Source organism: Scyliorhinus canicula, chromosome 1 (assembly GCF_902713615.1).
Source record: "Scyliorhinus canicula chromosome 1, sScyCan1.1, whole genome shotgun sequence".
Taxonomy (NCBI): domain Eukaryota; kingdom Metazoa; phylum Chordata; class Chondrichthyes; order Carcharhiniformes; family Scyliorhinidae; genus Scyliorhinus; species Scyliorhinus canicula.
Genome location: NC_052146.1, coordinates 147,285,636 through 147,312,487, shown reverse-complemented (window position 1 = coordinate 147,312,487; position 26,852 = coordinate 147,285,636). Strand labels below are relative to the sequence as shown.

At 46.2% G+C, this 26,852-nt stretch overlaps 1 protein-coding gene across 7 annotated transcripts in view; it reads right to left on the bottom strand.

Moving 5' to 3' along the window:
• Positions 1–26,852, bottom strand: part of LOC119968391 — a 153,486-nt gene that overhangs the window by 33,834 nt on the left and 92,800 nt on the right. The window contains exon 9 of one of the 7 annotated variants that reach the window (XM_038801193.1): positions 6,376–7,220. The exons of 4 other annotated variants lie outside the window; for them this stretch is intronic. In XM_038801193.1, coding sequence (XP_038657121.1) covers positions 7,067–7,220 — 154 coding nt within the window. In that variant the 3' untranslated portion in view covers positions 6,376–7,066. Of the gene's footprint in view, positions 1–6,375; positions 7,221–14,520; positions 15,482–26,852 lie in introns of those variants that run through there. 2 more of the 7 variants (XM_038801192.1, XM_038801195.1) reach the window with 2 other exon arrangements.

Sequence of the window (26,852 nt, the reverse complement as noted above, 5' to 3'; positions counted from 1 at the left end):
CTATTTTGTGGTTGAAAACAACACCAACTCTATTTCAGTTTGGCACTTAAAGCTAAACAGTTTAGATTAGCCTAGATTCCAGTTTATACTTAGACCCATTCATAAAGTAACACTTGGATCTTTATATTAAATTGCCTTCAGATTTTTGTTCTCTCCTTGAGGCGTTGTTTCAAAATGGAATAATTTGTTCACATGGGAGTTTGTACAATATGTGTCTCTGAGTTGTTTGGAGAGTGGCACAGCCAAACCAAGCCGTTTTGCAATCTGACAGCCATGTTTAATTTTAATCCCATAGAGTTAACGGGATGGAAGACAATTCAATTTTGAGGTAAGAAAGGTTGGAGTAACTTAGAACATAAAACATACAGTGCAGAAGGAGGCCATTCGGCCCATCGAGTCTGCACCGACCCACTTAAGCCCTCACTTCCACCCTATCCCTGTAACCAAATAACCCCTCTTAACCTTTTTGGACACTAAGGGCAATTTAGCATGGCGTTTGTGGGAGGAATAAAAAAAAGGACTATAAAAATGCAACACTGTGGGCGCGATTCTCCGCTCCCCACGCGGCGTGGGAGAATCACGGGAGGGCCCCCCCCAAGATCCACCCCCCCCCCCCCCCCCCCGGCTCGGAAGAATCGCCGCTCACCGTTTTTCACGGCGAACGCGACTCTCCGACCCTGATGGGCCGAGCAGCCTGCCGTTTCTGGCCGTTTCACGACGGCGGCAAACACACCTGGTCGTTGCCGGCGTGAAACGGGAGTGAGAAGCCCGTTGGGGTTTGTAGGTGGCCTAGAAAGAAAAGAGCACCACGACTGTGCTCAGGAGGGGACAGGCCCGCGATCGGTGCCCACCGATCATCGGGCCTGCGTCCAAATCGGACGCACTATTTCCCCTCCGCGCCCCGCAAGATCAGGCCACCACCGCGCATGCGCGGGTTGGAGCCGGCCAACCTGCGCATGCGCAGCTGACATCATTAGGCGCGCCGGCCGCGTCATTCTCGGCGCGATGCCCCCGCGGCCGAGATTTACGGAGCGCCGCTCCTAGCTCCGCCGGGAGGGTGAATAGGGGGCGAGGAGCGGCCTCCGAGACCGTCGTGAAACTCGGCTGAGTTCACGACTGCCCTCCCAATTTTTCCCGGGAGCAGAGAATTCCGCTGTGTGACTATTTCTTGCTAGATAGTGACCTCAATGCAATTTTCTTTTCTCTTTCCAAAAATATACTTTATTCATAAAATTTATAAAAGTACATTATTTGATCATTCAAAGTTGGCATTACTTGAGGTGCAACCCAAATCAGTTTCTTCCAATACTGCATGCTACTCACTACATTTACAGGTAAAAAGGTAAAGTCACCATAGTCCCAGATGACCTTAGGCTGCTCTCCTCTTTGAGGGGGGAGCTGACTGGTGGTGATTTGGCCTTAGGCAAGGGGCAGGGTGGAGAAGGCAGGGTCTTCATGAATTACCTCAGCTGATACAGGAATTGAACCCATGCTGCTTGCATCAGCTCTGCATCACAAACCACCTGTCTAGCCAACTGAGCTAAACCGGCCCTCAACCACATTTATAATTACAGATAATATGTACAAGACTGTCAAACATACAGTCCGAGGGGGTTTCATTTCTGATTGGCCCTCCAGTACCAGGTTAAGTGCAATCCAAAATTGGAATCCTGGCCAGAGGGCGCAGTCTCACACCAAACTTCAGGGTCCTTGTGGACGTTGTTTCATGTTTTTAGAGAGCGGACCTTCTCAGTACATTCTCATTGCAGGTATTTTTTGAACTGATATAAGATGGCAGCTTACAGAGATTGCCTCAAGGTAGAGGTCACCTGACTACAGAAAGCCAGATAGGACGTGTAATATTGTTGCAATTCAAAACCCAAACATCCCCCTTTTCCTACCGAACAAAAGATAAATTTGCATGCATGACAAAGGGTTATCTGGACTCGAAACATTAGCTCTTTTCTCTCTCTACAGATTCTGCCAGACCTGCTGAGATTTTCCAGCATTTTCTCTTTGGTTTCAGATTCCAGCATCTGTAGTAATTTGCTTTTATCAGTACTCTGCACAACTGGGGAGAAATCTTCTTATTGCTGTGAAGTAACAGCTTCACTAGTTGCACATATATGCCTGTTATTTTGCCAGTATATTTGGTCATTCACATCCACTGCATACAATCAAACTGACAATTTCTCTATGCATGTCCTAAATTTCCAGGTGGTTTGACTCCTTTTGAGAGCATTGAAAGTTTGTACCCTGACTGGATTTCCAATGCTCAACTCTGGCAATGGTTTGGCAGTCTTGTCAAATGTAATTTGGCTTCCTGCCATTTCATCTAGATTTTTTCACTCACATCTGTTATTACTTCTGGTTTCAGTAGCATTTTTACTTTGGGAGTTTGTGTGTAGCATGTCATCAGTCTTTGGACTGGACTACTTTCTATGCTTTCAGTCAGCGCGTTTTGCTAAAGGATTGCCTTATGTACATCTGCACTAGATTTATTTGATTTCTTGATGAAACTTTTGGCGATTTTCATAGCCACCTCAGCCTTTCCATTTGTCTGGAGCTAGTGCAGAGATGATGTGCGTTACCGAATTTCCCAATATTTTATGAATCAGTTGAATTCTTCACTCATGAACTGAGGGTCATTGAAACTCATCACACTATTTGGAATGCCATGACAACTGCACAGCAGTCGACAGTGATAAGGTAATATGTTACTACTATAGCGAAGAGGTCTATTCCGAGCAGGCTACATCCACTGCTGCAAAACACGCCAATTGAGGGGTGGAAAATGCCACCATTGAGTCTTCAAAGCAGGTGTTAATCAAAATGTGCACAAGCAAAAACAAAAGCCAGGCACTCTTTCTCAATCTGAGTGTATCATTGTTCAGTTTGCGTCAACACTTTGGATGCAAATGGAACTGGTTGTTCTTGCTGCATTTGAGTTACTCCAAACCTGCCTCGCTGCCATCACATTGCAAGGTGGCTTCATCATTGACGTCATAGTACATCAGCACTGGCATTGTCGTCACTAATTATTTGTTTTTCGTGAACGCAGCTTCATGTTCTGTTCCCCAATACCTCTGCACATCCTTGGTTGTGAGCTTGTGTAATGGTTTACACTCTAATGACAAATTAGGCAAATATTTTGTTATATAGACCATGAATCTGACATTGTTTCACTGCTATCACACCTGTTGTTTACTGCATCTTTTCTACAGGTCTCAAATTGTCAGGATCCAGATGAAGCTTTTTTTGCTGTTAATACGTGACCTATTTATTTGACTTCAGGCATCTTCAGCTGCAATTTATTATTGTTCAGCTTCAGGTTCATCTGGCAAGCTCCTTCCAGCAGTCACAGTCAATTCTGATCATGACTACTTTCTTTGTGCCACCAGATCCATAGACTAGTTCATCATCCACTATGGCTTCCACGCCAGGAAGATCACTGACTTCCTCATTTATTTTTAATTCGTTAATCGGGTGTTGGCGCCGCTGGCTGGGGCACCATTTATTGCCCTTCCCGGAGGGCTTTTAAGAGTCAGCCACAATGCTGTGGAACTGGAGTCACATGTAGGCCAAACCAGGGAGAAACGGCAGATTTCCTCCCCTAAAGGACATTAGTGAACCAGATGGGTTTTTACGACAATTGGCAATGGTTTCATGGTCATCATTAAACTGCTAATTCCAGTTTTGTTTTCATTCAATTCAAATTTCTCATTCTTCTGGACTTATGGAAATGCTAAATGACATGTGCAGCTAGATATATCTCCTGAACGATGCCCAGAATGGGCAGCTTCACTTGTCAGTAACTGTCCTTTGCACCGAAGGTTTTCTCTTGGCTGGTCGCAGCAAACTTCCCTCGATGATTGGCATGGGAGAGTGTGATCACTTCACTGCTTTATTTAGATCCTTTGGGTCGAAGCACATGCATAGCTTTCCAGGTTGTTCCATTGCTAACATGTTGCCAATCCGTTCTGTAGGAGTTGTCACAGACTTGATTACTCCCTTCTTTACCAGCTCTTCTATCTTATCTTTTGGTTTTGACTTGAGGTCAGCTGGAACCCCTCCCAGAAGATGCTGAATTATTCCCAGATTGACAGACCTTGACACCCGACTTGTGCTGCATAGGTTTAGAGTCCATTCAAAGCCAAAAATATTCCACACCAACACTAGACTTTTATGGAAATGTAACGTAGAAACAATTTAGCTTGGGAGTTATAATATTTAATGAGGATTTTTTCCTGCAGTGTTCCAGACTTTTACCTTTCAAATGATGGGTGGCTGCTGTCGGATGAAGAATAAATCAGAATATCTTGGAAAATAAAGTCAAAAATACGATTTGGAAGATTAAATACACAGTCCACTTCCTTGTTCTCTCCCACATTTCGAAATAAATGATTCCACGATTACTTTTCACAACAACAAATTTGAAAATGAACTATCCCATGGATTGTTTTAGGAATGTCTTGAAGTAAAGAATCTCACTGTTGCGGAATGTTTTGTATCCAGTGTCAACATTAAGCAATCCCAATCAGGCAGATGCTAGACTAGCCACAATGCAGCATTACCTCGATCCGAGCTTAGTTTCCCCATCAGTTTAAGGAGGTAACTCTGTAAACAAGTTTTGACAAGTTTCTCATAATCCATCAACTTCAACAGGAATATTTGGCCACAAGATTAGGCCTGTTGAAAACAGGGCAGCACATGGTTGTGTAATCTTGGGTTTTCAATCAGATCAAGGGAATAAGGAAAAGCTTTGCATCAATCACACTGCCATTGCACCAATTAACCAATATCGCTTAATAGTTTTATCAGCTGCAAGTCAGTAGTTGAATTGTGCAAGCCTTCCGATTTATGGAGAGTATTAGATTACCCTTAATGCCAAAGTTCCTTTAGTCTCTTTGTTCAGAGAGCTTCATCATTTTCCACCAGGCAATCGACTCTTGTGTACCTGGCTGTATAAAATTATATCACTTTGCTGTTTGTGAGTCCTTACTGTGCACTTCCTACATTATTACAGTGATTATAATGGGGCTGGTTTAGCTCACTCGGCTAAATCGCAGGCTTTTAAAGCAGGCCAGCAGCACGGTTCGATTCCCGTACCAGCCTCCCCGGACAGGCGCTGGAATGTGGCGACTAGGGGCTTTTCACAGTAACTTAATTGAAGCCTACTCGTGATAATAAGCGATTTTCATTTTTCATTTCATTTTCATATAGCAACATGTTTCATTGTCTACAAATCACATTGGCATGTCCTGAGGCTGTGAAAGGCGTTCTACTGATGCAAGTCTTTCTTTTTGAGCAAAACATGGCTGACAGGGAGGAGCATTAGAGCGATTATGGAAGAAGTGACTGATCAACTGCACCCGACAGAGAGCTGCAGTCAAAGGAGTGGGGGTGGGGATAAAACATTTTGAGCACAGCTTCCCATTGTAAATCTTTATCCCTTTGCCTGTTCAGAGTCACTAGCCAAGTTAGACTGTGAACATGGGTACATGTCTGACAGCTATGCTCAATTGCTTTTTTAAGATTCAAGGAACATTTATACAGAACTTTTTCTCAGGAAATTATCGCATGAGGTACAGTCTCCAATAGGGTAATTGGGCATAGAATTGACTGTAGGTGTATGAATCTGAGTCATAAAATGTAGAGAAACAAGCTCTTTTGTTGCCAATCGGCACCGGAGTAAGGTTGCCAATTAATAATGATGCGCTTTAGAGTCACCAGGTATCAAATGATACCACCACAAGGCTTTACCGAATATCGATCAAAGGACCACACAACCAATTGTTAGTTCAAGTTCAAAGATGGTTCATTTACACACAAGGATTACTTCGACATGCAACATAAAACACTACAAGTTAAACTGCACCTAACAACGACAATAACCTATACTTAACTTCAGGGCAACCAGCACTATGCAGATGGACAAGGCCTTTGTCCGGATCTTGCGTGGCTGGGTGGAAGAAGTGGCTCTGTTTCTGCTGGGCTCATCCATCTGGTAGCGATCGTTGGTCTTGAACTTGTCTGTCTGGTTGTTATGCTGCATTTGGGTTGGCATAGGCCGGATCTAAGAGAGACCGAGTACTTCGCGCTCTTTGGGGCGGTCCTTAACTTGGACCCAATAATTCAACAGGCTTCGATCACTGCCTTCGATTTTGGCCAATAAAGGTGCGGGTGCCTTGGTGGCTGGGTGTGTCCTTAACGGTCATTGACCTTGGCTGTTTGGGCTCCCTGAGTAAAGGGAGTGGCGCCGATCAGTCTGTGGCTGTATCGGTTTCTTGAGTACAGTCCTACTGTTCTGGGGAAATGGGCCATTAGAATGCAAACGAGCGGGGGTTTCGATTGCGTCCAGCTATCTGGGTTGCAAATACACACACAAACTCTGAGTCTGTCTGAGTACTGGGTTGGCCATAATTCCCATGGTCCTTTGCAGGTGGCCATCTGAGATGGCTACATCCCGTCCTCTTGATCCTGAACGCGAAGTGTGGTGGATCACACTGTTGATCCCTTATCCATCCCTGGTGTGCCGGTTACCCTTGGTCAAGGATAGGTTCTACACTACTCTGTCCTATGTTTTTGGAGCATTTACCTAACATTTTTATTAACACATCATACATTCATAATTTCTAAGGGGTCACTATAAAACATTTCACTGTTCCGCACAATTGAATATCTAACTAACACTATCTATGATACTCTCATGCTGCTGGCAAATATCAAAAAAGAACTTATGTACAATACAAGATTTCAGAACAGCAGCATCAAATTTCTCCTTAGTGGATCAAAGTTACAGAGGTATACAGTCTTTATTTTTATCAGCAATTACAGTGTTTGTTGAGTTGGGTGAATTCCAAAGAAGGGGGCTCGGAGTATATCTATCCGGGAGCGGGAGGCTCTTTTGCGCCATTTGCGGAGTCTAAGTGTCTGCATGACACTGCAGATTATTGCAATTACCAGAAGGGCCTCTACTGTGTATGAAAGGGGGTACCATTTGGCAATGTTTTCACACTAAATGGGGGTTTCAGTGTCTATCTCTATGTGTGGTGCGGTGTCTGGGCTAGGGGTGCCATGTTGTTTGGGGCTGGTGTGGTACAGAGGCTTGTAACGTGTGCAGTTGTAGGAGTCCAGCGATGATCACAATGTAGGTCATCAGTCCTCTCTTCATCTTGTCTTCTGTCTTCCATTTTCCATATATTACTGGGGGTGAAAGCCTAATGTCTGTTATTATCTTTGGTTAATATCTTGTTTATTTGTCTTTCTCTCCTTAACTTCAATTACCCATTAGAATTGTCACCATGTGTGATTCCCTCAGTTTTTTTTTTGAAATAACGTTTTGAGAGACAAGGCATTGCCAAAAAGATTTCTTTGTAAGTGCAGAGATTCTCGCAGCTGGTGTTTGATGCAGGGAGTGGGTGGACAATTTCTCCGTCCAGTCTTTCCTTTACTGTGCCCAGCGATGGCTGGGGTTCATCTTAACTAGACAAATTTTAGTGCGGCTAGTTTTATAGAGTTTTGTCATCCCAGGGTCCAGAGGTAGTTCGCATGTAGCAGCATATATGGTAACCAAGTTTGTCTAACGTGTAAATAGCAGGTGGGGAACAACCAGAGGGTCACAGAAGGTAAAGGGATGAGTGTACAGACTGTGGCAAAGGGCATTCTTTAAACCACAATGAAAGAGCAGAGAAGGGAAAACTAAGACACTGCCAAAGACAGTGCAAAGTGTAAAGAATCATTCCTGTGTACTCGAAGTGACGGGAACATGAGGTGCGTGCAGGGCAAGAATGGGTGGAATCCCCAGGTAGGGCGCGGATCAGTGCTGTTGCTCCCCTACCCGAGCTTAACTGACCAGATGCATTTGGGGTCCTCAGGCAGGGTGGGGATTAGTGCCGTTATTCCCTACCTGGGTGACCTAAACGAGCGGAAAGAATTTGTAACGCATGTGAGATCCAACAATTGTTCCTTTAACGGCCATTGGTCAGTAAATGACGTCAGAAGAGTAACTATGACTGTATGAAGAAATTGGGTGTCAGGCCAACATTAATTAAAACACGTAACAAGAAGAAAGAAGGAAGGAAAATAAAAAGGCGGGCAGGTTCCATCAGACAATAGGACACCGTAATGCTTAAGCAGCATCTTTTTCTCATCATCTGGACACCTCAGGGTTCTGTATCAAAAAGTGTTGTGAAAGAATTACCATAACCAGAGTCAGAACCTGAGTCAGCACCATCTCCCGGTTGCCAGACACGTGTCTGCCGTTTTTGTGCCGTGGCCGGATGGGCCGCCATGGAATCCAAATCGTCATGTCTAACAAGTCTACAAGAGTTGTTGCAGTGCCAAAAAGGGGTAGTTTGTCATGATGCATTGGGGTGGTGGCAGTGAAGGACAAGTTACTGTTGTTGGGCAGAGGCGGTGGCTCTGGCTGTGACTGTGGAAGGGCGTATAGGGGCCAAACATGTCTTTTGCGTGGTACTGGGGACTGTCGCTGTCATCGGAGTCAACCTCTAGATGGAAGGGTGTACCTGTGGGCGGAGACAAGCTAGGGTCTGTGGGCGTGGACGGGCTGACATGGCTGGGGGAAGGTTGGACTAGGTTGTTGAAGGGTGGGGCAGAATCGTCTCCTATTGCTAGGGAGATGTGGTGGGAGTGGCTACATTGGGTTCCATTGACTTTGAGCTGGTTGATGTGGAACCAATCAGTTTTACCATTGGGGTACGTTATCTTGTACACAGAGGGGTTTACTTTGTCCGAAATGGGGTAGGGGAATGCAAATTTGGGGGAGAGGAAAAAACTGGGATTGTAAAGGGAAACCATTACTTGCTGACCGACTGTGTACTCTACGGGGTGGATGGTTTTGTCAAAGCAGGTTTTACTCTGCTTCCTTCTAGCGCCTAGTCGGACAGAAGCAGCGAGCTGTGCTGCTTTAATATTCTCTGTGACTTGTTGGACCGCTTTTTCATGAGTGAGGGCGGTGACTGTGGGGCTTACCAAATCGAGACCTAATAAATATTCAATTCCTTTCATGGGCCATCCGGTCATGACAGTGTGGGGGGTGAAACCTGTGGAACCGGAAACGGTGTTCCGAATAAACATTAGGGCAATGGGAGAACTGTGTCCCATGTGGTATTGTTCTGTTGCACCATCTTTCTAATGGTCGCTTTTAAAGTGCGATTCATTCTCTCAACAATGCCGCTGGATTGGGGGTGATACGTGATGTGAAATTTTTGTTTGATTCCAAAAATCGTTAGGACATTTTGCATGACTCTGCCTGTGAAATGGGAACCTTGGTCTGACTCAATGCTGCGGAAGAGTCCCCAGCATGTAAATATCTGTGGGGTCAAAATCTTAGCTGTGGCCTTTGCAGTGTTTGTCTGTGAGAAAAATGCTTCTACCCATTTTGTAAAGGTGTTGATTACCACTAATACGTATTTGTAACCATTTCTGCAAGGGGGGAGGTGGCCAATTGAGTCAAATTGCAAATTCGTCCAAGGGCCATTATCTATTCCCTAATGTCCGTGTCCGACATGAAACTAGCAAATTATCTGGTTTCTGTCCTGGGTGGGGACCACATAAATTCCATTTTTCAAAACTATACCATCCTGTACCATCAGTGAGTCCTAGCATTTGTCGTAGGGGACTGGGAAGTTACCGTCTAAAACTTACCGTCTGCCTTTTGGGCCTGGGATAGATCCTCGATATTGGTCAGAGAAACCTGGACTGCGTGTATCGGTTCACTTTCAGGAGGTTGCCAAAAGTGACCGTGGCGTGATCCTGCCTTGGCTAAGGCATCTGCCTTTACATTACCGGGTGGGGAGGAACGATGATGGCTTCTCACTTTGATTATACCATACGTGCGGTCTTTTGCTGTTCTAAGAATATGCTTCAACAATGGGGCTGAGGGTAGGGGTTTACCGTCAGCAGATACGAATCCTCGAGATTCCCACAGGGGAGGAATTCTGTCAAACTATTGCATACATATAAACTGTCCGAATGTATGTCTGCGGGGGTCGGGTAAGAATCTGGGTGTTGCACTACATATGCTATAGCTGCTAATTCAGCTGCTTGCGATCCTAGGTGGCCTGACAATTTTAGAGAGATTTCTTCCAATGCGCGTCCCTGTGCGTCTTCTACGTAAATGCCACAACCTGTTATTCTCTTTCCATTTTCAATTGTGGAGGAGCCATCTACATAGATTTTTAAAGCGTTGTCTATGGTGTGTGGATTCTGCATTTTACTACCTGCTCGTGTGTGCAGTGACTTCGGAATAAAGGGTCCTGTGTGGTGTTGGGCTGCTATGATCTGGCAGTCATGTGGGGTCTCTGCATACTGAAGATTGTCTGCTAGAAATGTGTGGGTCTTTGTACGTTTGATTGTAATGTCCGTTCCTTGTAATAACTGTCCAGCGAGCTGCTCTGATCTGGCTGACTGAACCTGACTGGCTACTGTCCTTTAACCTACCATCTAACAATAGCTGCGTTGGGGTGTGCTCGGTTAAAGTCGTTACTGGGTTAAGGCCTATGATGTATGCAAAATACTGTACTGCCTAACAGACTGCAAGCAAATGCTGTTCGCAGGCTGTAAATCCTTGCTCTACGGGATCCAAAATTCGTGAGGCATGGGCTACGGGTCCCAATCGGTCATGTCTTTCCTGTTGGAGTACTGCTGATATGGTTCAGTCGGTGGTTGCTACTTCTATGGCATAGGGAGAGTGTGGGTCTGGAACTTGCAAAGCGGGGGCTGTGCCTAGGGTGCATTTTAATTCATCGATGGCACCTGTGTGCTGAGGAAGCCATTCCCATGGGGCATTCTTTTTAAAGAACTCTGAGAGTGGGCTGCTTTTGTGGCAAAGCCATCTATATGGTTCCTACAATATCCAACTAATCCTAAGAATGACCGGAGTGAAGTGATATTGTGGGACAGGGGCAATTTAACTATTGACTCAATTCACTTCTGTTCGACCTCTTTCTTCCCATGGGTGATAATGGTGCCTAAATAAAGGACCTTTTCTTTTAAAATCTGCACTTTTTTGGGGTTGACCTTTCATCCAATGAATTGCAAAAGACCAAGTAAGCTTTACATGCTCTCTGTTTGTGTCCGTCTGTAGGAGTAAGTCGTCCACAAACTGTATAAGATATTCGGGGCGGGAAAATTTGGAGAGTTCGTTGGCCAATTGTTGGTGGAAAATGGAGGGGGAGTTGTGTCCACATATACTGCTGCCCTTGAAATGTGAACACGAACTTATATTGACAGGATGGACCAAAAGCCATCGTTGATGTCCAGCACTGTGAAGTACTTTGCCTGTACTCCCTGCTTGAGCATGGTCTCGGGACTCATGGCAAAGGTGGGGGCTGCAAAAGGGGTGACCTTGTTAAGTTCTCAGTAGTCAATTGTCAGTCGCCAAGAACCATCGGGTTTTTTCACGGGCCAATTTGGGGCATTATTTGTTGAGGCTACCGGTCGAATTACTCCTTGATCTAATAAGCTATTGATGACTTTTGAAATCTCATCCTCGGCTTGCTGTGGGAAACCATATTGCTTCCGTTGCTTCAGATCGGGATCTGAAATTGTGACCATTCCTGGGATCTTCCCACAATCGTGTTTGTGTTGGGTGAAGGAAGCTTTATGTTTTCTGAGGACCTCTCTAATTATCTGGTCTGTACTAATTGTTTGCACATCAAACCAATAGTATCCTACTGAGCAAATCCTATGTTCATAGTCCCCTACTGTGAGCGTTGTGGGGGCTCTAGCTGCTTTGGCCATTTTCCATTCACATCTATCCACAGGATCAAAGGAAAGGCTGTGGGAGATCATAAAATCGATTCCTAGGATGTGCTCGGCTGTTTGGGGCAGGTCAACGAACACAATGGGGTGTCTGGTGCTTATGGTTCCTATCTGAAGATCTACGGGGACTCTGATGTATCCCTGCTGTAAATGTCCGGTAAATCCACTAAGGGTGATGGTGTCTGTGGTGGGCCATTTGTCACACTGGAGCATTGTGGAGGAGTTTAAAGTGCTGTAGGACCGTCCTGTGTCCCAAAGAAATTCTACTGGATGTCCCCGGACTGTGCCTGTGACTTCTGGTTTTCCATGATTTGTCCCAGAGTGTGTCACAGACCCAAGTTGGGGAGTCCAAACACCGTCAATCTGTGGTGTTGATTGCTGAATTATCTGACAGGAGCTAACACAATGTATGGGCCTAATAATGTTCCCAGGTGGGGGGCCTGGTTGTTGGTGGCGTTGCTGGTTCGGGGGGTTTTGTCAGCATTTGCGGGCATAATGTCCCATATGTCCACGATTATAGCAACCTCGTGGTGCCTGTGCTCTGGGGTGCTGTCCTTCATGTCTACCCTCATTTATCCATGCTGGGTCCTGGTTAGTTTTAACTGGGTGCATATTTGCTTCTATCTGTTCCTGATCTGCCTTCCTGTGTAGGGATTGTTCCCAAGCTTTTATAAGTCTCTTTTTGTAAGACTCTTTTGTAAGAGTCTCTTTAATACCCAAACTTCATTGTGTGTGGAGTCTGCGGGGTCGTAATTCACACAAGCCTTCTGACCTGCTTCTTTGGCATGCGAGACTAAAGTGCGGGCCCATTTAGTGGTGTCGTCCTCATTTAAGTGTGCGCGGTTCAAATCCCAAAATACTGTTTTAAAATGGATCCAAAGGCGACCTGCAAATACGGGCGGATGCTTTCCCTTCTTTTGCCTACAACGGTTCAAACCTTCTCCGGGGTCTCCCATGTTGTACCCGATCACATCTAAAATGGCCGTTTTCATCGCCTGTAGGTTTCCTCTCCTACATTCTGGGGTTCTGTAATGCTGAGCTGACGGACTGGTCAAGGCTCATTACTATAAGTTTAACTTCCTCCCTTTTGTCTAGACCGCACATAACCTTTTCCTGGCGTACTCTCTCAAAGAAATTATGATGGTCTGCGGTGGGTTCGAATGGATCAATTTTTGCGCAGGCATCTCTCAGTTGGGTGATGGATAATGGGATGGTGTAAACGCAATTGGGCTCCTCCCGATCCGATGACTTGCCCTGTGCGGTGACCGGATTCATGGGGGTGTGTGCTGCCTGTGCAGTCGATGGTGCGGGTGCTTTCCTTTTCGGGGCATGGGAGGCTCTATTATGATTTTCTGTGTTCTCCACATATCTCTGGGTGGTTTCATTTAGGTCTTGCCAATTGGCCTACATAGAGGTCTACAGGACAGAAAAGGCCATTCAGCCCTGCGCACCTGCGCCGGTCATAAACAACCACCTAAGTAATGTAATTCTATTTTCAAGCACTTTGGCATTGACTTGTGTGCCTTGGCATCGTAAGTGCACATCTAAAAACTTCTTAAATGATATGAGGGTCTCTGCCTCCGCCATCCTTTCAGGCAGTCAGTTCCAGACTCCCACCACCCTTTAGGTGAAAATTTTTACCCTCAAATCCCCTCTAAACCTCCTGCCACTTACCTTAAATCTATGCCCCTGGTAATTGATTTGCAGAGAATCACTTTGAAGAACTGGGGCGGGATTCTCCGACTCCCCCACCGGGTCGGAGAATCTCCGGGGGGCGGTGCAAATCTCATCCCACTGCCCCAGCGTGGCTGCTGTATTCTCGGGCGCCGGTTTTCAGGTGGGGGCGGAGTTCACGCCACGCCGGTCGGGTGCCGTTCGGTGCGCTCCCCCCCGGTAATTCTCCGGGCCCCATTGGGCCGAGTGACCATCAGTTTCTGGCTAGTCCTGCCAGCGTGGATTAAACATGGTCCCACACGGCGGGACCTGAAGGTAAGTTGGCTGGGGCTGTCCTCGGGAGTGCGCTGGGTGATCCGACCCCGGTGGGGGGGGTCCACGGTAGCCTGGCCCACGATCGGGGCCCACCAATCTGCGGGCGGGCCTGTCTCGTGGAGGCACTTCTTCCTTCCGCGCAGGCCCCTGTAGGGCTCCGCCATGGCCGGTGTGGAGAAGACACCCCTCCTGCGCATGTGCCAGAATACGCAGGCGGTTTCGCAAATGCACGGGATCACGCTGGCCCTTTGGCGCATGCCCAGATTTGTGCAGTCCCTTCAGCGCTGGCTGGCGCTGCGCCAACCCCTCCAGCATCCACCTATCCCGGGACGTGCAGGGAATTCCGCTACTTCCGGTCGGCCCGACGCCGGAGTGGTTTGCGCCATTGCATTTGTTGCTCCCAGTGCAGTCTACTCTCGGTGACTTAAAATCCTCGTTAACCCGCAACCAAATTGTGCTTGATGACAAGCTTTGGCCAATATGATTGCAGGAGGAAGATTTAGTGCTGGAAAAAGCAGTGAAGATCTGCTAGGCGAGCGAGCGAGATTGCTGCACAAGCAATTGGCGCACTCTGCTCAAAAGGTTTGGCACCAACATGGATGAAGAAGCCAGTGGCATTGGTGCTGTGATGCCTTCATAAAAACACGTAGTTCCAGTGCAGGCGGCCATTTTAAGTGGCCGACAGGAACCACCGCTGCCATCTTGTGCCAAAAATGTGGCAGCCGACATCCCCCACAGCAATGCCCGGCCTATGGAAAAGCCTGTTCCAGATGTGTCCGTGTTGGGCACTGTGCAAAGCAATGCTTTGCACGTTCCACCATTGATCATGCATGAGTGGTGCATGCAGTAGATGAAATCGACACAGAAGAACAATTTTACATTGATTTAATTGTGCCAAGAAATCATGCAGTGAACAGAAACAAAGATGGAAGCACAATCAGGAATCAGAACAAAGCATGAAGACAATCAGAAGGTTTTGAACAATTTCACAGCCATACCCAAATTAAAGATAATGCTCAATAATACTTTAATTCGGTGTGACTTCGACCCTAAAGCATCAGCGAACCAAATAAATCCGCATATTTTGCAGCAGCCAAATGTGAAGCGAGTCTTTGTGAATCAGTCAGGAATCATGATAGACTTCAGTAACAGAACGCCAGAGACTTTTGATGTTTGTGAATTAGTGCTCTCAGTGGCAGCTATAAAGCACACAATACTTTTTCATATTGTAGATTTAGATGTGGACTCAGTAATTGGTATAAAATCATGCAAAGCACTGAATCTAGCCGGGCAGTTAAATCTCCTAGGAGATAGCTGTACACCTGACTACAGTGAATCACGGCAAGGCATTACGGTGTGCCCAGTGTCTGAGGATTTAGAGGAAATCCAAGTCAACGACGACAAACCAGAATAGGGATGGAACTGCCGGCGAGCATTCTGCAATTCTGGCTCACAGTCTTGAAGAAGGTGCATCGACTCAGTGGCATGATACGAGGAGATGATAAACTCATATTAAAGCATCTGATGTGAGTGTTAAATGGACAGAGAATGAAAAGCCGTGGAGCTTCACTCTGGAGTTTACATTCTGGCCAAATGAGTATTTCAAAAATGAGATGATCACTAAAGTGTATCAGTTGGACTCACGGCCGCTGAAATCGTGCGTGGATGAGTCACAGATCATCGGCTGCACAGGCTGCACAATCATCTGGAGGTAAGGCAAAAATGTAACAGTACAAGAAACTCGAAAGACCTACCTGGGTCGAAGCAATTAAACAACAGTGAAAAGAACCACATCCAAGGAATCGTTTTCAATTTTTTCAGGCCCACTCAAGTTCCACAGAGTGGACATTTAAGCCCAGCAATGGCAGGCAAGCAAAAGGCTGATTTTGAAACTGGCGCCCTATTTTGAAACATGTAATTACGTCTGCACAGTTATATTTTTCAGGTGAAAAGACTGACGATCATGCTGCATCTGGGGCCTAATACCATGAGAAACCGTTTGAGGTTACTGATGATAATGAAAGTGAGACGGATGATGAGCACCATGAGCTGCTTGCACAGCTCTTCTCCAGTAGCACAGATGAAGCTCCAGAGACAAGCCTCCTGTGGTCTGCAAGCAATCACGAGATGGTCAGAGGGGATGCCCGGACTGCTCTGGACTCTGTGGAGAGCGGGTATTTGGAGATGGTGCATGTAGAATTGAAGGCTGCTGATACCACTGACAATCAGCCATTGAGAGAATCAGAAGTACAAGAAAGCGTACTGATTTTAGAAAAACTGCTCTTGGAGATTGTTATGGGCCAGGGTTTAGGGAACCCCAAAGAATACAACACTAAGTAATCCTTAATAACATAGAACATAGAACGATACAGCGCAGTACAGGCCCTTCGGCCCTCGATGTTGCACCGACATGGAAAAAAAACTAAAGGCCATCTAACCTACACTATGCCCTTATCATCCATATGCTTATCCAATAAACTTTTATTGCACATTGGGAATAACTTCCCAAACAACATCCAGAAGACAAAAGAAACACCTTTTAACAGACGCACATCAGGTTTACATTCACTAATGAAAACATTTCGAATTCTGAATTCACCAAATGATCAAGAGATAGTCTTTTGATGGCAGAGAGAACAGCAGTACACCTGCTTTGTCTGGCTTCATCTCCAACACTGAAAACAAAACTAAAACACACCCTGCAGCAAACAGCCTAAAACGAAAGTAAAAAGCTGACAGACATCCCAGCTCCACCCACACTCTGACATCATTGATAAACACCCATTTCTTAAAGGTACATTTCTTAAACACCCATTTCTTAAAGGTACTCTCACATGACAGAGATACATGATATCCCACCGCAGGTTCTGGAAATGGTTCCGATGATGCACTCCCAAGCAGTCGACGACGCAGAGGACAAGTGGGAGGACATAGATGAAGAGGCCGAGTGCGGTGATGTGGAGGTAGGATTATTAGGCAACTCTGACACTGATCCTGATGGCTACCTAATGATCATATCATTATGCAGCTCCACGGCCCACGAGTTTGATCTAGAAGACTCAGAGCTTGACTCAACTCAACCAGAAGCCATAATCATCTCCAGTGATGATGACCAAGCCACTGATGCTCCAACAATAATAATTATAATCTTTATTATTGTCACAAGTAGGCTTACATTTACACTGCAATGAAGTTACTGTGGAAAGCCCCTAGTCGCCACATTCCGGCGCCTGTTTGGATACATAGAGGGAGAATTCAGAATGTCCAAATTACCTAACAGCACATCTTTTGGGACCTGTGGGTGGAAACTGGAGCACCCAGAGGAAACCCACGCAGACACGGGGAGAACGTGCAGACTCCACACAGATAGTGACCCAAGCCGGGAATCGAACCTGGGACCCTGGATCTGTGAAGCAACAGTGCTACCCACTGTGCTACCGTGCTGTCCAGCAAGCCAAGATGAGGTGAGACTGCCAGACATGGTTCCATCCCCCATTCTGACTGCAAAAAACCAGGGTGATCCATCATGTTGATGAGGCCGCAGAAATGGGCATGCTCACACCGACCAGAGATGAGGAGATGCCTAGACCTCTTCGTACACCTCACCACACAACAATGACCAGGGCCACGAAAGAGGCTGCGACAAAGAAGGCAACCAAGAATTACACTAGGGTACTTCACTGTGTCCAGGGAATAAAAAAGAAGACAAAAAGGCTGGGAGAACCATCATATCCCTCCAGCCAACCAATATTGAACGCACTTGCAGGTAACAAGCCAGAAAACAAAACCGAAAGCGACTGCTGACGCAGATGTGGTGGTCTAGGACGAAGGCCTTTCAGCAACACAGGGCAAAACATAAGGCAAGCAAGAAGCCGGCAAGTGAGCCAGACTCCGTAGAAGTGGACACCGATTTGAAACATTGATTTCTGTGCAGAATGCAAACGGACACTTTCTGTAAAACTTGCTCACTGTATCAGTGATATGCCATACATTCATAATAATTAGATTGTAATTGAGCCTGTAAACATTATTTTATATTAGTGTTTTTGTGAGGAAGGGGGATGTGGTGATATGCCTATGGGTGATATCATAGTTGCATGATGTGAGACCTCCAAACAGCAGGTGGCACACCATGTGGTTTCAAGACCAAGGTCATGTGACCTGGGACCTGCATATAAAGAGAGGCTCTTGTGGCCATCTCCAGAGGAACATGAGATAGAGGGCAATAGGACCTACATGTGACAGGTCAGCAGAAGGTGTAAGTTCAAGAGAAGTAGCAAGACTCCATGATAACATGCTCTGTGTTAAATTGTCATCCTACCACACGAGATACAAACCACAAACCACTGGTGCAGGGTGCCATTAACTGTACTCATGCAGCACGTAGATCTCCAACAAGCAGTCAATTACATAAATGACAAGGGCTTCCACTCGCTCAATGCTCAGCTGGTCTGAACCATAGTAAATGAAACCTGCTGGTGTGCGTGTGCGCATGAATTCCAGGGAGTGCCCACAATTCTTATTTTCTCAGCTGCTTTCTTACATCCTCCAAAGCACAAAGAGGTTGCAGAGTTGACTCCTCGCAACACGGGCTATTCACTGAGTACGTGACTGATGAATTCTGTGCAAAGGCCACAGAGTGCAGCAGAGCACTTTGCTGGAGCAGACCATGGGATGCTGAAAATGAGGATTTGGTGCCTGGATTGGTCTCCGAATGCCCTCATTGCAGCAGGATTCACGGAAGATCATGATGGCATGCAGTGAGGATGCTCCATATATCCTCATATTGCATCTGTGAGCCCTCATGTTTGGCTGATGGCAACATATATAACCTCACGATAAGGCTCCTGTCATGGAGAATGATGATGACATGCAGCGGGGACAGTCCACAGATCCTCACAGAGTTTATGTGAATGTCTGACTTCTTTCTGGCTGATGGCAGCCCGTTTGCCCTCAAGAGCAGGGTCATATCATAGAGATGCAGTGGGGAAACTCCTACTTCTCCTGATCCTATGGCATCCTTCGTGAGCTGAACAACTCAGGATGTAGATGTTGATGAGATGGGAGTGGGTGGGGGGAGGGGGGGGGGGGGCTGCAGCCACACCTCAAAGGTGCTGAGAGCACAGAGGGATAATGATGGAACTCTGTGACTGCAGCCCAGTACATTCTGAAAGCAATGTTAAATCCCAACGAGATGCAGGTCTGACTGATGTTTTCAGTCACTGTGAAGGTGTATCATCAGTGTGCTGGGAATGTCGCACACAGCACAGGGAGGAAGCCCTGGACTGAGACATATGTCTTTATCTTGTGCAGAAACCAACCTTTCACTTCAGGCTGATAGGAACACTGCTCAACATAACAAGGAGCCATAGACAGGGAGTTGGTGGGAGTTTATTTACACTCGTTAACAATATGTACAAGTGATTAACACCCATGCCCACACTGTACCACTACACCTTCTTGACTTTTCTAACCCTGTCATTGCATCTTGGTGAATCCCCAATATCCTCAGGGGAGGTGAAGGCAGTCTGCTGGCTGCTATGCCCTATTGTCTGTGATGATCATAACAGGCATCCTCTGGAGGGCCAAGACCTGGAGGGCCCGGGCTTGCGTTCGGGGTCATGCAGTGCCTGTGGAGCTGGAGGGGGCACAGGAAGAGGGGATTTGGATGGACCAGACTCACCTGGGTGTATAGTTCTGGGGTGTGTGTCTGCAAATCCACCTCCATAAGGATGCCTGTGGGCCCCTGCCTGCCTCCTAGAGAGTGAGGGGCAGCTGGAGTAAGCTCAAGGTGCTCCACGTCCCCTCCCCCCACTCTGCTTTGACATCGATGAATGCCAGCAAGTGCCTCAAACATGGAGTGCAGCTCTCGCACCATTGCAGGACAAATGTCCTAGATCAAGGTCTCCACAGCAACCACCATGCTACCAATATTGACTTTGATGCGTTAGCATGTCAGTGCTATCATCTTGGTCTCAAGGCAGACGGAGTCCTACATTGTGCCTTGCAATCTAAGGAGTGCAGCAGACATCCCTTCCTGATGTTCCCGAGCTTGTCTTTGCATTTCCAGCAACTGAGGCATGACCGGATCTAGAGGCTCATCACCTGACTCAGACTCAGCAGATTCCTGGCCTCCAGCAAGGTGTGTGTCGGTGTGCATTGTGATGTTCTTTGCTTTCTTGATAAGGATGGCTTTGATGTGCTGTGTTCAACAAAGAACATCAAGCTATGTTGATTAACAAAGCTAATTTATTAACACTACTTATGACTAGATTCAAACATTTCACTCAGATACAAAGGTTGCTGAATAAACTAAACTAGAATTCTATCTACAGACCTCCTGATCACACGACTACACTCCATCCCATCTAATCACCCACTCCCAGAATCATGGGTGTCACGTGATCCACGTGACTGCTCTTGATTACCGTCTGGTGGTTAGATGCATTTACATAAAATTGTTAACCCTTGTGTGTGTCGGTGTGTATGTGCAGATGTGTGTGTAGATATATAAGTGTGGAGGTGTGCGTGTGTGTTGCAAAGGTCTGGCATATTTAAATGTTATTTTCTCATTAACTGGATGGGATTTTAACTCAATTAAAACTAACTCCTTTTTATTTTAAATTCAAGGGTGCCTGACAGATTAGTTTCTATACAACGAGTACGTAAATGGCTCAGCACAGACTTCGAATAAATCCCTTCATCCTTACAAGTTCACAAAAAACCCTGTTAAGGACAGATGTGGGAGCTCTATTTTATTTTACCCCTTCTCGCCAGGTCATGGTATGGAACGTTTCTTGAAACAGTTTATTGCACCATGGAGTGAAAACAGTCCCTGACTACATTGGACTTTTGTCTTGTTTAACAATCAGAAAATAAATTATATCTTGATCCAATAAAGCCATTTGGTTCAAGGTTGTTTTCTGATTCAGGAAGTATTGATTTCAATTGCTATGTGAACTCTGAGGGTGATCCTCTTCATTCCTGCAGCATTTGGCTCTCGGCAAACATAACAGGAAACATGGCCATGTCTGTGCTTCCTTGAATATTTCCTCGTGTACTATTACACTCTGCTTCAAATTACCACCTTGATCTTAAGGCCACATGTTGGGTTTACCACACAACAAAAGGTTTACACAAAATACCAGCTGAAGGTAGAGTTACAGTGCAATAGCATTTTTGTACATTTATGAGTCAAGGTCTTTACTGAGTTATAAAGGGAAGAATTCTGGGATGGGATTCTTGGTCGGCTGACGCCGGAATCGGGAAACGCGATTGGGCGGTGAATCGGTTTTCACGCCAAATCGTAATTCTCCCGTGCATTGACAGCGGCATCAATGAGTTCCAGTCCGCATGTACAGTAAACACCCTTGGCTATTATTACTGGGCCTGACCCAGGAATTCTCCGAGGCTGCCACAATCCTCCGCCTGCACAGGGGCGAATTCCCGAAGGCGAGGTTCACTTGTACTTTTAAAAATCATGAAACAGGCACCATGGTTGCTGAGGGAGACAGAGGGGTTACGGAAAATGACCAACATCGCCATCGTTTGATGACAGTTGTGCCCCTGGCCGGGGAGCTTTTGCCAGAGCTGGGAGAGTAGGGGTGGGTGGCCAGGAGATGGGCTGTGGGGTCGGGGTAAACGGGCATGGAACACCATCGCCATGGCCTGCAAGGCAGACATGCAGCTGCACAAGCGAGTGACTACCCACTGTGAACTTGGGGCCATAGGTCATATAGGTGTCCCCCCCAGGCCACCCGCTAGGTATCCTCTGGAGTGTGTGTATGCAGTTGCAGCTTGTCAGTCGCCTGAGTGTCAATCGCGAATCAGGCACCTTTTCTCACTGAAATCAATTGTGTTCCACATGGTGCCAGTACTAACCCCTCAACAGTCATTGAATCAGTCCAGGTGCGGTGCTAGTTCTGCTTTCATGGAAGTCTGCAAATTCTGCCCCGGCGTCAACACTCAGTCTTAGGAATGGGGAATTCCACCACTGGATTTTGAATTAAAAACAGGAAGTGCTGAAAAGTGATGAATCCCACTATCAACATCTGAGGGGTTACCATGAACCAGAAACTTAACTGAACCAGCCATGTAAATACTGGGTCTGCAAGATCAGGTCAGAGTAACTTGCCTCCTGACCCCCTCAAGTCCATGTCCACAATTTCCAAGGCACAAGTAAGGAGTGTGGTGGAATATTCTCCCTTTGTCTAAATGACTGCAGCTCTAACAACAATCAAGAAGTTCAACACTCGTCACTGGCAAGTAACCCTCCGCCACCATAGAACACGTGCGGAGGAGGAGGAAAACCCCGCCCGTTAACGCTGCTTCTCTCTCCACAAATGCTGACAGACACACTGAGCATTCTCAGTACATTCTGTTTCTATTTCAAATCTGCTGCATTCACTTCATTTTTTTTAAATTTTAGGATTTTGAATTTTTTATTGGGTCTCATTGTCATATGGCGAATGGTGATAAAACATTTTATTTATTTATATATTTTTCAACTTCTAACCATTATATCTGTAGGTAGTTCTGGCTGTAGCAATATTTTTTGTGTGGTGTTGCAGAATCCACTTATTGGTTTAAAACTCTTTTTGCATCTCTTGTTTTCTTTCTACTTGTTAAAATTTGGAATAAATTGTTTCACTTGAGTATGTTGATTGGGGCCTGCCCATTAACTGAGTTAGAAAATTCACCTTCCAGCTCAAATTAAGACATTATAGAGTGGGCAGATCCCAGCTTCCATTTTGGGTCTAAGCTATATTACCTGACCCATGATCTTCATCACTACCTAATGACCAGAGAAGGATTTCATAGATTTCATAGAATTTACAGTGCAGCAGGAGGCCATTCGGCCCATCGAATCTGCACCGGCTCTTGGAAAGAGCACCCTGCCCAAGCCCACCTTATTCCCATAACCCAGTGACCCCACGTAACACTAAGGGCAATTTGGACACTAAGGGCAATTTAGCATGGCCAATCCACCTAACCTGCACATCTTTGGACTGTGGGAGGAAACCAGAGCACCCGGAGGAAACCCACGCAGACACGGAGAGAACGTGCAGACTCCGCACAGACAGTGACCCAAGCTGGGAATCGAACCAGGGATAGTGCATGTGTGACAATATTGGAGGTAAGGTGTGATCAGCCTCAACTGTAATGCCCACCACAGTCTATGGCTTAAATACTATCTCAATTACATTATTGTATTTTTCTAATATTTGATGGCCATTTACACATAATAGAAAACATTGTGAACAGAACTGTATTGTGTGCATGTTAGGGCTCAGTCACGCTGATTCAACTAACTTCTGAAAAACAATTTAATTTCTCCCCCAAGGTATAGGTGAGTCACTGCAGGTGGCCTTGGCATCTGTCCGAGAAACTACAAAGTTATTTTGCAGAGATTTAATACGTGATTGACATTAGTTGCATAAAACATCAACACTGGTTGAAAGATATTCCTTGGGATAAGGTTGATTATTCTAAATTTTGCTCTTCTGCAGTATCGTGGCCCTTTTAATGGCGGAGGGGGGACTGACGACTTGACTGGCTCAGAACCAATTATATGGGAAAACACAAACCCCGACCAACAACGAGTTTATGTTGGTCCTGGGAGCAGGGTCCCCAGGCAGTGTGGAGCCCGGACCTGAAAACAAAAGATTTCTGGGTGAGCAGATTTCTCCAACACTTGGAACTGAAACAATTCGAACCGTTTGCCTTTTGTTTGCGTCCTGCATTGTGTGCAGACGTTCACTCTTCTGCACCGTGTGCAGTTTCGTACTATTGTGTCGATATCTCGCTGGATACCCGGCCAATCGACCATGTCCTCACCCCTGTTTTTGCACTTTTTCTTTCCATTGTGCTCTGCATGGAGTTCGCTCAGAACTACCAATCTTAAAGATTTCGGAATTACTATTCTCTTTTTTCGCAGCAAAACGCCATCTGGAACACAACTCTTCTCTCACGTTGTAGAAACCGGAGCAGGATTCTCTGGGCAATCCTTCGCGAAAATATCTTCTCACCTTCTGCAACATTGGGTCCTTCTTAGTTGCTTCTCTTAGTTTGACACCATCAAGACAGATCATCCATTGTGGAGGTTCTTTATTGTGCTTCTTTATATAAACCATGGAATTAACACAGTCTGTCGGGACTTTAATACACTTAATGACACCCAAGGCAGTCATTCTCTCTAGCTCTGCCTTTAGTTTGTCCCTTAATGGCGCTGGCGCATGTCTCGACGCATGAATCACAGGCTTCGTTCGCATCTTCCTTTAATTGAACCTTGTACGTGTATAGTAATGTACTAAAACTTCAGAAATCTTCAGGGAAATCATTCAGTATGGAGTCTCCTGAGGGATGAGGACCTGTTGTAGCATTGTCTGCACTACAGACTCATCGGACGAGCTGTAGCTCCTCACACGCCTCAACTCCAATTAAAGACTTGCGGTTCACCACCACCACAGAAAACTTCAACTTGTGAATTTTGTTTTTGACATCAACATCAAGCTCGCATGGTCCTAACGACAAGATTCCATTACTATTGTAATCTCTTAACAATACCGTTCTGGTAACTATTTTTGGTCGAATTCACAGCTTTTTTACATCGGACAGGTTGATGAGGTCGGCTCTCACACCAGTGCCGAGCTTGACTGTCATCACTCTGCCTTTTATCTTTAATGGCACTGTCCATTTATCTTTATGATTATCTGCCTTCAATTCACTACTGCTGCAGATTGGTACAAATACATTGTTATTTGGTATGACTTGAATCTCCTTGTCTTCACTGGAGATAATGTCTACAAAGAATGTGTCCTCCAGGCACACTTCATCAGTAGTGCTGATACTGCTTGTTTGTCAGGCCTTCTCCTTGAATAACATTGGGTTGCAAAATGATTCCTGCGATTACAGATGGCACATGTTTTCCATAAGCAGGGCATTGCAGTGGCAAATGCCATTTGCCACATTGTGGACCCAAAATGGAGGATTGGGTCGACTGCTCAAAATGGCCACCTGCACTGAGAGCACGTTTCGTATTCAATTGTGTCACCACACAAATGGTGTCTGCCGCCTCTTCTGCCTTTGTACCAAAATGCTGAAGATTCAACATGCTGAGCTGCTTTGCTGCAAGCTCAATCGCATGACATATTTGAATCGCACTTTCAAGTTGCAGGTCTGTTTCCCGCAGAAGCCGCTCGTGCACTTTATCATCGGAGATTCCGAAAACTATTTGATCGCGTATCATTGACGACTGGAGTGCGCTGGCGTTGCACAGCTGCACCTTCAATTGCAAGGCCATTAGGAAGCTATCGAATGTCTCTCCCGCATTCTAAGTGCACATACGGAATATATATTTCATTGTTTTTAGGGGAGCAATGCCAGTCAAATTGTTTAAGCACTTCGTTGAAGCTTTTCGTTGAGCACGTAAAATAGGACAGGTGCCCACCCCACGTCTGTCCTGCCCACATTCAATCTCGCCATCATAATACAGGGGGTGGTCAGGTGCCTAAATCAGGAGCCTACCCGGCACATTTAAATAAATAATCAAGAATCAATTGAGCTTGTTTTTAAAAAAATATTTTGTATTCTCCTTTTTCACATTTTCTCCCAAATTTACACCTACCAACAGCAAACAATAATCAGTAACAAATATGTCAATCCCCATGTCAATAACAATGATCCCATCCTCCCACCAAACCCCAAACATTAGCCCGCATGTTCACATAAACAAATGACAAAAAGGAATCAGGAATCACCCATAGTCACCATCAACACACACCGCCCCCTCCCCCAAACCTCCCATCCATCCCCCCCCAACTAATGTTCGATGTTATCCAGTTCTTGAAAGTGCATGATGAATAATGCCCATGAATTGTAGAACCCCTCTATCCTTCCCCTCAGTTCAAACTTAACCTTCTCAAGAGTCAAGAATTCCAACAAGTCCCCCTGCCATACCAGGGCACAGGGTGGAGAGGTTGCTCTCCATCCCATCAGGATCCACCTTCGGGCTGTCAACGAGGCGACGGCTACAACATCTGCCTCTGCACCTGTTTCCAACCCTGACTGGTCCAACACCCAGAATATGGCCACCTGGGGGCCCGGGTCCAGTTTCATGTGCACCACTTTAGAAATTACCCTGAAAACCTCCTTCCAGTATTCCTCTAGCTTTGGACAGCACCAAAACATATGAACGTGATTAGCGGGGCCCCACCCACAACGTTCACACACATCTTCTACTCCTTCAAAGAATCGGCTCATCCTCGCCCTCGTGAGGTATACCACCTTCAGCTGTACAAGCCCCAACCTCGAGCACGAGGTAGACGCATTCATTCTCCGGAGCACCTCACACCAGAACCCCTCATCCATATCCTCTCCCAACTCTTCCTTCCACTTTCCTTTGATCCCTTCCAGTGGTGCCTTCTCCTCTTCCAAATTAGCTCCGTAAACCGCTGACACTACCCCCTTCTCTAGTCCCCCATAACAATAAGCTTGTTAACAATTCCATTGATCTGGTAATACGTGGCCCACGTTATAATATGGTTGCTGTGAGCAGACGGGTGGGAGTCAGCAGGCCATTTTTTTTATTTTAAAAAGGGTGGGAAGGAAGGAGAGGTACTATCTTTTGGAGTGCACTGGGGAGTAGTCCCCTCAGGTAATAGCCTACTTTCTTCCTACCCGCCTGCTCTGCAAAACCAACCACTCCCCCCACCCCCCACCGCCGCCCGAACATCCCTCACCCAATATACCAGGCTTAACTTGGGATTCATCATGCCTCCTCATTGGGCCTGGTTCCGGTTCCGGGAGCATTCACGAATGTGCTTTTGGCACTGTCATGGCTGCTGGAGCTGCCAGCCAATCTGATTGTCCATTAGCTCACGAGGGCAAGGCCTCTGCCCCAATGAGGGGCAGAAGTCCCATTGACACCCTATTTAGCCCACACGCAACATATTATGGCTACGGGGCACGGTAACTTGCAGTGACTTTACTTCTGGTCAGGGAAGGTGGGGTGAACCATTACATAGAACATTACAGCGCAGTACAGGCCCTTTGGCCCACGATGTTGCACCGTCCTG